A 13,372-nucleotide genomic window follows, 5' to 3' on the forward strand; every position below is an offset into this window, starting at 1 on the left:
ATTTCTTCCTTTGGCTAGGTCACCACGATGTGTTAATATTCCCCACTATGTTCCTTTACAGTAGAGAGGGTGTACAACTGTCACTGCCAGGTTGGTCCTTGGGGAGTGGACAGAATGTGCACTACACTGGCTTGGGAAGCATGTGCTGTAGTATTCTAGGGATGATATGCCACCATTAAACAATTCAAGTCTAGGTGCTAGTGTTAGGTGGGACAGCCACCAGGAATGGATGGAACATGTGACTGCATGCAGGAGTGTGCTGGGAGATTATGCGTTTGAGAATATGTTGAAAAGTCTAGTGTTTTACCCTGATAACAAAGTTACTGTCAAGTGTATGTGGGAAGAAAGACACCCAATTTTGTATAAAGGATATGGTTTTATAGAGAGGGTGTGGCTTTGGTCAGGTTATATAACTGATGGCCTGAGTTCTTAGAGCTTAGATATACAGGTAAATTTGGGTTCTAACAGAGCTGGTCAATAAATATTCTCTACCAAACTACCCATAGCTATAGCAAACTCTGAGGTAAAGAGAAAAAGAACATGGTTGTACAAATGAAGAAATCAATTAGGGTCTTTCTGAAGGCCTGTGTACTGATTAATGAAGAGATTCCCACACAAGCATATCACTAGCACAATAACTACATTAAGAATATACGTGACAATTTATATGCCACCTGTCTTGTAGTCAGAATCATGGCCTGGGTGATTTCTTAAAGTGTCTTCTATTCTGAAAGGTTTCTTATATCATTCAATATTTAAAAAATGTTAGCCACCAAAGAGCTGTGTGGGTCTTACAGAGCATACAAATGATGCCTAATGTGTTATATCTGTGACTCTGTGGCCACATCCACACAAGGAGAATTAAGCAGAAACTTAAATAACTTAGTTATTGAATTCAAGGAAATAAACCAAAGCACTTTGGGCTCAGTAATCAACTGGACATTTCTCTCCATCTCAGTATCATGCTTAATTGCTCTAACATTTGCTATGTATAGTCTCAGCATGTAACCATAAAGACAAATACTAACTCAATTTGTGAGATCCCAGAGACAAAATGAAATCAATATTATTGTTGTGATTTGAAGAGAACAGTTTTCTGAGGAGTGCTGATATAATTTTATTTCATCAAAAATATAAACTATAAGGTGAGATTCTGTTTACATGTTGATATTTACATAGGATTAATACCGATCATCCTAAACCAAAACCTAGTAAAGAGTCAAATTTAGGTGAGAAAGACTGCTTATTAAAACCCTGCTTGTGATCACCAAGGAATAGGTTTATTAGGATGAACTACACATACCGAGGTGCTGTTATTCTAATATCATTCAGCTGTTTAAAGATTCAGTCTCTCTAGTGGCTAATGCCACTTTATTTCCCCTCTCTGATTCTTGCCCAAGAGAAGAATGTATCAAGTCATATAAACATTTTGCTTGGCTGAAAGAGCTAATGAATCCAACTTACAAAGATGATGCTTTCTGAATCACTGATAAAGCTAAATGGGATATCTGCTTATTTGGTTAAAAAATATCTCTTTATCTAATGCGACTGGCATCAATCATTCATAAAATTACTTGTGTTCAAATTTTAGCTCAGGGGCAAGAGTGAGATGAATAGACCTACTGAACAATGTCCTCGACACAGCTCTCCACCTTTCCACTGTAAAAAGAAAAAAAATGACTGACTACCTCTAGCAGACTTAGGTCAGTGCACTGAAATATAAATAGAGAGTACACTTTAATAGAATCAGCTGTTCTATTCAACCAAAGAGGAAAAGTCAGCATAGGTGACTGGCAACTTGTGGTTTATAGGTATTTTTATTTCCTCAATTGCCTAGATGTCTCCCTGACCTGAGAATTTCCAGCTTCTTTATTTCTACAACATGAATAATAGTTATCCAAGACCATGTCTTACTAATGCCACCTACAGAATTAAAGCCCATGTTGACACTGTTGGGTAATCTTTCCAAATAATGTTTAGCTATCTGATGAATCATTTCTCTGAATTTGTTTTATGCTTATTTTCCTTTAATACATCCTTTAATACTTTTTAAACACCCTATTGTTACCATTCTTTTTTGGAATGGCTTCTAGACAAGTGGCTGGTAGAATTAGTAGTTACATACATGGAATCACAAAAATGAGAACACAAAACTATGAGAGCAACTGAAGCAAAATTAACACTTCGAAAACAGCCATGAGACAAAAAAGAGGTAAAAAGTGTGTTTAGTATATGTGTGCATAGGCAGTGACATGTCCACAGAAATGCTGGCAACGACTCATTTATATTTCTAAAAGAACCTGGGTAATTGAAGTGAATGGAGGTCAAGAATGTATCAGGAAAGTGCACAAAAACCTAGGATAAAAAGGCTGCCAAATGTGAAATTCCATTAAAATTCACCAAGACCATGAAAGGTTTTTAAAAATGGTTCTTTTCATACTCTATTCTTGAAGATAAGCTGTTTTCTAGACATAGATGTACATTTTATAGTACCTTTTGACTGATACATTTATAATTTGATATTATGTCCTCAAACCATCATTAGTAGTTAAAATCACAATGTGCTCAAATATACCACATTTGTCTATATTTCAAGACAGAGAAAAGAATATGTGAAAAAATTGACAAAATCAATACATATAATCAAAATAGTAGTATACTTTTAAAAAGAAAATTACTTTTGTGTCTTAGAATAGGCCTAGTTCCTAAACTTATTAGTTATTTGAAATAAATAATTTTTTTTTTCTGATATATATGAAACTCCAAGTTAGGATTTTCCATTTCTAATGTAATCTTACCTTTCACATCTTCATCCTCAATTGTTGTATTTGAACTCTCAGTTGACTCCTGTTGAGAGGAAAACATGTGTTAAGTTGCAAACAATGGATAACTTCATTTTTATTCTTCTTAAAATTGGCAAGTGATGTACATATCATGCAAAGTTCTTCAGCAGGCTGTGCACGTATATTGACATGCAGATGGACAAATACATTATGTGGTTTTGATAGAAATAAAATGGCAAATGCTGAAAACATTTCAGAAAGGGAGTACTCTGGTGGCCTAATCTCTGAAGCAGGAAAAATCTGGGTTATTTGTAGAAGCAGCCAAAGTATGCAACTTATTTTAAGAGCTGTGTTAGGCCATCTTTGGTTACGGTGCCTGATCAGGTGTGCTTTTTCTATGTAGCTATCAGAAATTGAATATATTGGCCTTCTGAATTTGACCCTAAAATAGAACAATTTCTATTCCTAATTAATCAGTAAATAATCCTTTCTTTGTATAAGGCACTATATCAAGCACTGAATTTACAGCCTATTTGTCCTACTCCTACGTAGAGACAGAAAGCATTTCATTGCATCATTTGATGAAGAAGCTGGGGGCCCTAAGCTGAGTTATACTGAAATTACTTTTAACAAGAATTTCTATGTTTGTGATCAGCACAATAGAATTATATGAATAATTTACTTTTTAAAGGACAATCAGATTTTTTCCATCCATTTCTAAATTAGAAACTGGCTGTTATTGATAAGAAGCCTGCTCCCACAGTGGAAAGACAAAGCTATTTCTTTGTAAAACTACAAATGAAGTTGAAGGCTAATGAGCACACTTAAAAGGACACTGTAACTGCCAATATTAAGATACAGTTTCTTACAATGGTTTCATAAATTTTTCCATTAATAACGTACCAATAAAATATTTTCTAGCAAAGAAATTTAGTAGTATTCATAAAAAAACACACAATTTTCTACTCGAAATGGTTAAGGGCTAGAGCTGAAAGAAATTAGAAACAAACCTCCAATCGAGATCTATGTGTTCAGTGATGAAAAACAGATTTTAGAAAATGATGGAAATACCAATCAGTGTCCTTTTAGAGGTTCAATATTCAAAAAAGCAATCAATTTATATAAATAGCTTATGTAATATTTAAACCAAAGGGACAGACTAATTAAAGGTGTATCCAGACTCTCCATACACACAAAACCAAAGCAGAGTCTTCATGCGTTTCTTAATGTGACCTAAGTGTTCAAATTTAAACTCAGGATGGAGGTAAACCCATGCACTGTAGAAATAAATTAATTCATGTAAGCAAGAAATGTCATGCAGCAACTCTTACAAATGATATAGCTAGAACTATTGAAGTATCCACTCCAGCTGTTATGCTCGGTCTTTCATTTACTAATGATATTAAAAAAAATGTTCTCCTATATGATTCTCCTTCCTGTCTACTTCAAGTCATTTAGGGACTTAAAATATTTTAAGTGTCATGAACATAAAACACATCTCATATTAAAGTATACTTGAGTTTTACTTTAATGATTTTAGTATTGATCCACTAAATGTTAAACCAGAGGAAATGTGTTCTCTAATAAACATTGCTGATAAGAGTAAGGAGAAGTTGGACCCATGAATATATTTGATATCTGAGAAAAAATCTGATGAAGTATATTTTTTTCCTTTTAGACACACAATGAGAATTAATAAACAGGAAACATGGAATACATTCAGAAAATGTCTCCTTTTATCCTATAGACATGTATACAGATACTATTATTCAGTTAACATGCTACACAATCAACAACAGACAAAAAATGTTACAGTCTTCTTCAGACTGTCACTAAATATGTTATTGAAATGCATATAATTCAACAAAACAAACATTTCATAAGAAGTTAAACTCCCTGATATCCTCAGTTTCATGCCAAACAACAGAAACAACACCAACAACAGAGAATTAACAGAAAAAGCACAATACGACAGAATAAAACTCAAAAGCAACATTAAATTTAAACAGACACCTATGAACTCAAGTTGACTTTTTTTTGAAGACAGTGAAATGACATAGCAAGAAATTATAAAATTTCATGCAGAATATATCTAAAGTACAATGCACAAACAGGCATGGAGAAGAAAATAAAAAGACCAGATGGAATTGCTTAAGATACACAGTCATCTTGACATAAAGACTTTGCTTAACCCAAGTCTTATTGACTAATAGTACCATTCATTTCTCTTTCAGGATGTCATTCATTTTTGTTTTGAAAGAAACATGGATACAATTCTAGATAAATTAGGTCCCAGAAAAAAAAATTGTGGTAGAAAAAGGGTCAAAATTTTCTTTCCCATGTTTAAATAATGAATTATTTTTGCTTTGGATATTTGATGAAATGTGTGATCTTATTAAAGCAAGATGATGTTGATTCTTTCTGAATACCTTGTTTCCATCAGGGTTGTGGATAACAGTAGTTTGGGGCTCCTGAGTGAGAACAAAATAGAGAAAGAAACAGTTCGCATTGGTAAGTACATTCTTACTAGTGTGAGGACAGAGCAGAGTGAGCCAGCTGACACAACTAACTAGTGACAAGAGCTTAAGCAATGTTAACTACTGTCAGAGGTAGCAGTGACAAGATCACTGATGAAAGATCTCCCTGGTGAGCCCATGAGATAGGATATCTCAGTACCCAGCAGCAGCATGCAAAAGACCTTATTCGCGATCAGTAAACAGACAAGGCTTTGAAGTTTGGAGACCTAAAGAGGCACTCACTGTTTCACAAAGTCCTATACCAGATAGAGCTTTCCTTTCTTCTTGAGTGAGTAGCCTGTTAATGTTTGTCCTATAAAAAACTGACCAACGACACTAGAGATTAGAACTCTTTAAAATAATCTTGAATTCTTTGTGAGGATTTTTTTCCAGATGTATTGCCTTAAGAATTGATTATGGTGTCATCACTATAGTTAATAGTGTATAGTTAATACACAGAAAAATACTCTTGGAAAATCGAGAACACTGTCCCATGCTTAAGAAAAGGTTATCCTAAGGAGTGTATTCGAAAGTCCACATGAAACTCTGCGGAATATTTAAAAGGTTCATTTAAAGGATTCTAGAACTAATCCCATAATCACTATAATTTGAGACATATTGCTGTTAAATGCCATGTGAGTCCATACCTAAATGAAATTTCAGCTTTATAAACTACATTTACAGATTTGCTTGTGAAGTCATGCTTTTCCAAGAGAACATTTTTCCTTTCTGCTTTCTACCAGAGACTTGAAGAAATATTCCCAAGTGGAAAATAACAGTCAAATGACTGATGTTGACAAAGATTCAGTGTCCATATATCATTGGCATGCTTGGCACTTTCATTGCATGATGTGGTAACTGAGAGTTACTGCAGCCCATTGAGAGTTTTCTCCTACTCTGAGAGCTCTCTGTCCTCTAGACCCTCCTCTTTACCACCTTTGTGCTGCAACACGTAGAGAACGTATTTACTGCTTCCCTTCTTCCTTTCTCTGGCCAGAGGGGTGATCCACAGAGCTTTTTAACTCATAGATAACCTGCTACCTTGATGTGTCCTTTTCCTTTAAATGTTTTCAAATTGACCCTTCTGGTTAACCCAAGTGAAGTAATCCCTTAGTATGTTTTATTCATTTAAGATAATACTATAGAGGACAGTCAAAAATCAGAACTATTTCAGAAAACCCTAAATCAAAATATGGAATAATTTGAGCAAAATATTATGGAACTCAGAGTACTGAAGGGCAGAATTCAAATCTTGACTTTTATGTAACACTGCCTCAAAGTATTAAAATGATTTAGTTGTAAACAGTGTGAATGTGATTAAAATGGACAAAACCGCTTTCTCCCTGACAATTCAAAGTCCTATGCTATACATTTCATTCTTTGGATTAAAGTGAAACAGTGATAATTTAAAATACAACAAACAAAAAGCTTCAAACTGCCCAATGCCTCTTTATCTCAGAAAGTGAGGTCTTACAAAGCCCTGCTGTGTTTTAATGAGAGGGAAACGGTAGCTCTGAATAAGGTCTACATTTACTGTTGTCTAGCAATAATCCCCTTAGCTCTCCTTGATGTCAATATTTGCATTATGAAAGGAGGAAACCATTGTTTGCATAATCTAGAGCTATCATCAGAAGAAGAGCTAAGAGCGACCAAAGCGCATTCTACTGTATTTCTAAGGCAGCATGCAACAATTTCAACTACAGAGACCACAGCTATCAGAATAATGTTCAACAATGAAATGAGATCATCTCATGTTAGAAACACACTGCTTGGCAACTACCTTAACAAAAAGAAAAAAAGAAGTGAATGAAAGTTTTTTGTATCTTCGAAAGAAAAACAAAACCCAACAAAATGTTTATATACATATATACATATATATATATATATATATATATATATATATATATATATATAGTGAAAGCAAATGAGAGAAACAACAAAAAAACAGTAAAGAACTCAAGAAGGGTTACAAAGAGTCCAGGTATACCAGCGCCGGGGTAGGAATATTTTCTTTGGGGCTGGTTACCACGTTGGCTTTGTTGTTTATCTGTAGGTATGCAGAAAATAGAAACAGAGACGCCTTAAACCCCTTGGTAGCCAATGTCTCTATATGCAGCATGTCTATATGGAGATATAGACATGAAAATAAAGAGCCACTGAAGATGAACATGAAAGACACAGTGATGCTTGATGGGAATGATAATCAATTCCAGTCTCTGATGGTCACACACAGGCTAGGACCGCATCTGTGATGGTGGAATGTAAAACAGACTTGGCTGCTTTGGCTGTGCCACCTTAGCCAACAAAGAACTGCTTCAGTGGAGCTCAAATCAAGTTCCAGAGTATGAAATAAATATAAACATTTTCATACTCTTCAGGTTGGATTCTGTTTCCCAGCTTCCAATTGTTTGTTCACTGTTATGAATACATTCCTTTTTTTTTTTTTTCATTTTTTTTCCCCATTTTATTCTTGTTCCTGAAGTCACACATAGACTGTCTCTCTCTGGGAAGCCATCGTCACTTTGCTTCATAGGTATTCAATTAAAAACTTAGATCTCTGATGAAATGCTGACTTTGTAATGTAATATTTTAAATAATAAGTCTGGGCTTCCTTTAAAAAACACATCTTCCATTATAAATGACCAAACTGAACTCTTTACTATATTGAACGTAAAAAAAATTATTTTTCACAATTGTGTGAGAGGGAAACACCGTGTCTTCCATCACAGTGTTACCGCTACTGTTGAAGCTTATATCTGGTAAGATCATTCCCTTGCTTTAACATAGTTGGGTTGACCTTAAAGAAAGACCATATCACAATGGAAGCCACACTGTGAAAGTAACTCAGAGAGTCAATAAGTATTACAATGGGTCCACAGAGAAAACTCTTTGTAGACAAGTGGCAACTTGACATTACAATTGAGCTTGGGTGCTAAAGAATCAAAACTAAAAAGTAGTAACATTCATTTAAACTCATGCATGGTAACTTACGTTATGGCTACCAAAAAGAAATATAAATTAACATTCATTCTCTTATACTCCATTATCTATGTATTTTTTTTACATATTATTATCTAAAGGAACACATCCCATAATTTTAGTATAAATGTTCTTAAGGGCCTCAAAGAGAAAATCATACTGCATGAAAGAAATGAATACCAAGTAAGTTCATTAGCAATTACACCCAGTTAATTGTTTGGACTTTCTGGAAGTTTTTTTCTTTTGAAAAAAGTAGTATCAGTATTATTCAAATAAGATACAACACTGTGCTCTGTGGCATGCAGGAAAAGAGAAAAAATTTTGTGCCCTTTAATGAAAAACTCTTTAAAGGTTAAATCATCAATCTCTACCTTGCAGATAGTCTAAAATTTTTCTTTAAATAAAAGCTCACAGAATTTAACATCAAATTTTTGCAACAGCCAGAAAGAGATAAGAAATAATGTAATTAAAGAAGGAATTAAGGAAGGAATTAAAGAAGGATCAAAAATTAGTATTTATATTAGTATGAAATACATGATAAAAGAGGAGGTATGCACGCACAAATCACTTCCTATCAGGAAAAGTGTGCGGCAAAACACAGCTGACTTCTTATCAAATGAGCTGAGGCACTTACAATTGAAGTATCATATATATTTAATATGCTACATTCAGTCTGTATCAGTGGATGCAAAAATATAAGAGGAATATACTGATATACTTTTATTTCTATTTTGAAGTAAGAGACTTAATTGTTTTCTAGAATGGTTGTGAAGAACTGATTTCTTTCGGTGAAAATGTCACACATGCACACCTATGCACACATACCTCTCTGCACAAACATGTGCACACACACACACACACACACAACACATGCCCGCCACACATAGGTACACAGCATACACACACCATCATGTCTTCCAACTGAAGGCCATTCTGCCTAGATGAGCCGTCCTTTATTATCAGGCACGGCAAACATCAGTTAAATGAATATGAGCCTCAACCACCACTTTTAGTGGTGTTTAAATGTGCAGTTACAAACTTTTTTAGTTAATGTAAAGAACAGCTTAATGGCCTTTTATTACTATGGGAAGTCTTTTGAAGGTATTTGTAATAGTAATTAGTTGAAAAATAATAGGAGAATTTCTAAGTAAAAGGTTAGGAGGACTTCCTTTTTATTAAAGAGTCAAATATTAAGTATTAGTTAAACTATAAGGTGTCTTTTGAACATACCAGAACTTTGGCACTTTTGTTTATGAAATGTAGTTATTTTATACTATGGAAGCTATCTTTCTTTAACAAAACTGAATCAAACCAGATATTTAAATGATTCACTGAATTATTTTATGAGGCATGGGTAAAATATTCCTATTTTTCAGGTGTTATGTTTATTCAGTCCTGAGGCTAGTAAATGTTTCCTCTATAGGTGTTTAACGAGGATGGGTCCATTGTAAGCTCATTTTCACACTATTTATAAACTCCATGTAGATGTATTATGGTGTATCTGTATTAGGTTATCTGAGCTAAAAACTCCTATTTTAGTAATCATGATCATCGCTTAAAAATAATCCTACAATGTTTCTTCGCTTATCATTAAACAGACCATTATGTCATGTTCTCTTCAGTTTCAAGAGAAACCTGGACTCTGGTCTTACAAAAGATCCTTGATGGCATATAAATAAAGGTATGAACTTTTCATATATTTAAAAAATTCAACTTCAAAGGTAAACAGTATGATGTGTATGTGGGTACTGTGTTTTGATAGTTACTTGACACTGACCTGTAATGGTCCTACACTTTCTCTATTTATACTAACGTAGGTAAATAAGAGTGTTTTTATTCCTTCCTAAGTGTGAATTGGCACAGGAGGAGAAATCTGGCAGATAGAGATCCTCACCATCATCTGAACACTCGAACTGGACTTCCTTTTCTGAATTGACCAGTCAAAGAGAAAGGGAAAGAAAAAAATATGACCGGTTGAATTTTTAAAGTGTCAAAGCATGGAGCACAGAATAAATTTCTCTTTAAGGAGGAACTATAAGCTGTCTAGGAGAAAAAAAAAGTTCTGGAAACATTTCTTTCTATATAAGGATGGTAGTGAAAATAAGTATCTCAATAGGAACTGTGAGCTCTGCATCTCTGAAAGGTGTAGAAAAACATAGAACATTTGGAAAATTTTAAGTATCACATTTCCACCAATATAACATTGGAAAAAAGGGCAATATCAACTGTCACTACTGAAATTTAAACTGAATAAACTAAGCAAAGGGAAGAGAAAATTACAGATTGAGGAAAGCAATTGGTAAAAGGCATATGCCATCATAATGGGAAACACAAGTGCATGGTCACCATAGCTCTGGAAATCCCCAAATCACACATAGACAGGAGATGAAGAAATGATTGTGCATGAGCGTAAGAAGTGACAAATGATTTTCTTTGTCATATTTTCAAAATGAACTGACCACCTGACTTTGGGTCAAGTTCAAATACTAGAATATTAACTAATTCCCAAGAATGTTGAAGTGTTCATGAAGAATGTATGCATCTGCCCTTGGAAGAGAAAGAAAAGGATTAAAGAAATAAAATATTTAGGTAATACTCTGGAAAGATAACAAACATAATACAAATATAAGGTTACATTCAATCAAAGGCAAATTCCCACAAAGCAAAATAGAATCAATAGAAAATACATTGTATTACTTTGTTTAGAAATCCAAGAAACTAAAAGTATCCTTTTGTTATCTTTCTGGAAAATATTTCTATACGTTTTTAGAATATTCACCTTGAGTATATGTCTGAATACCCTATTACAGAAGCATAGGAAAAATTAAGACCTTTATAAGAACTGCCCAAGCAGAGATATTTAATCATTTGACATTCTATTTCCCAGACCCTATCACTTGATTTTTTTTTCAGTCTATACATTTCAGCAGGCCTCCAGAATATAGCATAACTAGAGGCACCTGGGTGGTTCAGTCAGTTAAGTGTCTGACTTGGGCTCAGGTCATGATCTCACCCTTTGTGAATTTGAGCCCTGCCTGGGGCTCTGTGGTGACAGCTCAGAGCCTGGAGCCTATTTCAGATTCTGTGTCTCCCTCTCTCTCTGCCCATCCCCCACTTGTGCTCTGTCTCTGTCTCTCAAAAAATAAAAAATAATAAATAATAAATAAATCATTTAAAAATTAATAAAAAAAGATATAGCATAATGAGTCAGAAAAACATTTGGTTTTCATTGATTTTTCAGGTAACTGTGATAGTTTGGGACTGCAGTAAAGCACAGAGTATTTAGACATTCAGTTTCTATAACAACTCCATAAAAAAGTATTGTCAGATTATTTAATATTTAATAAAATAGAAATAATACACCTTTTCTTGGCATAAATATTAGTCATCTTTATGTATGAAATTATTTTATACTTCAACCTGCATCTTTTACAGAAACTATAAAAAATACAAGCTGTGAAAACTTAAAAAAATTATTTAACATTTAAAAATTATCCAGCATCTGAAAGTCAGAACTGATTTTGGGAGTGCTTGTTTAACTTACCTTTACTCCATCTGGTTTCTTCAACAAACTCTTGGCTGCTGCAAAATGAGAGTAAAATCATTTCAGCGAGTTATCCATTGAAACCCGTGCCAGGTAACAAATCCGGTTATTGTTTCTCTCTATCACCTTTACTGCGTTATGGCCAACATATGCCAAATTATCAAGATCACACTGATGAGCGCGAGCTTACAGGACACTGAAACACAGTATCACTTTTCTTGTTTTGCCACATCAAATTTAGAACTAATTCTTATTTAGTTCATTGCATATAATTGAACACCGTGTCAGTTATGTTATTATTGGACTTTATGTCACTGTTGGTTGTGAAAAGGATACTGGAACTTTAACTGGACTATGCTTTTGTAATCCAGAAAGTTGATTTCAGTCTTCAGACATCAGCTTACAGACTGTTTTACATGTTCATCCACACTACAAGTATGGTGACCATCTCAGTTCTGCCACTTAAGCCCCTCTTCCTAAAGGTTTGAAAATTTGCTCTGGTGAAATAACATCCTTTTTAAAATATACATGTATTTGAAGTCAGAACTTCCATTTTTACAAAAAAATATTAATAACAATTTAAAATGAAGTGGTATATTATTGACCTAGAGCAAAATTTTTAAATTTTAGCATATGACCTTAAAAAAAGGCATTATGTACTCTTTTATACTTCAAAATCAGAATAGAAAGCTTTGATAAACAAAAGCCTTTTACTTCAAAAAATTAAAAATCAGAAAATTTGAGGTGAGATTTAAAACAAAACAAAATCTTCAACTAAATCAGAGAACTCCTGAAGCATATAGTCTCAGATAAAACTTCATCTTCCCGGAGGGGAGCTTTTAGCATTTCTCCTGTTACTGAACTTCTTGAGTATATTAGAAGATGAAGTCATCCCTTAAAAAAATATACTTAGGAATGGGTATATTCATACACAGTGAGCAGATTATATAATTGTCAATGACAAGTAGTACACCAAGTGTAGAACATTTATGATTATGCAGAACAAGATACATACTTGTGTTTCCATTTAATGTTAATTGTGTGTATATGTGTATGTATATATGTGTGTGTGTGTGTGTATATATATGTAGTTATTTAAATATATCAGAATAGACTTTGGCATCTGAAATGGAAATACCTAACTATAATAAAACTGCATGAACATGTAATTTCCTGACATCCACTTGACTTGGGATATTATTTTGATATCACTTTGGTATAATTTTAAATTTGTTTAAGATAGAAAACTGTTAATTTTATTTAGTCTTTAGCAACAAAGCTATTAATTTATTATTAATTGAGATTGTAAGAATTGTTGCCTTAGCTGTAGTACTATTTGCCTGGAGTTAAAAAGCAATATTAAGTAAATCCTGTGGCAGTTAATAGGTTAGAAAGCAAACTCAGAATAGTTGAAATTGCAATAGCCAGCAAAGAGAAGACAATGATTCAGGGTAAGCAGGGATTTGGCCTGAGAGATGCAGAAATGTCCCTTTTGGTTACTATTCACCTTACCTCACAAGAAATACATTCCACATAAAGGGAGAAAAGAA

General features: G+C 33.8%; 1 protein-coding gene across 15 annotated transcripts in view; it reads right to left on the minus strand.

Moving 5' to 3' along the window:
• The window catches only part of CAMK2D (calcium/calmodulin dependent protein kinase II delta), a 312,759-nt gene that overhangs the window by 35,710 nt on the left and 263,677 nt on the right, over nt 1-13,372 (minus strand). For 4 of the 15 annotated variants that reach the window (XM_049631072.1, XM_049631078.1, XM_049631082.1 and 1 more), the window contains 2 exons: nt 11,823-11,860; nt 2,799-2,847 (listed from right to left, as the gene is read on the minus strand). In XM_049631072.1, coding sequence (XP_049487029.1) covers nt 2,799-2,847; nt 11,823-11,860 — 87 coding nt within the window. Of the gene's footprint in view, nt 1-2,798; nt 2,848-5,212; nt 5,255-7,286; nt 7,347-10,172; nt 10,206-11,822; nt 11,861-13,372 lie in introns of all 15 variants that reach the window. The other 11 variants (XM_049631067.1, XM_049631074.1, XM_049631076.1 and 8 more) reach the window with 7 other exon arrangements.

This window comes from Panthera uncia, chromosome B1 (genome assembly GCF_023721935.1).
Source record: "Panthera uncia isolate 11264 chromosome B1, Puncia_PCG_1.0, whole genome shotgun sequence".
Classification (NCBI taxonomy): domain Eukaryota; kingdom Metazoa; phylum Chordata; class Mammalia; order Carnivora; family Felidae; genus Panthera; species Panthera uncia.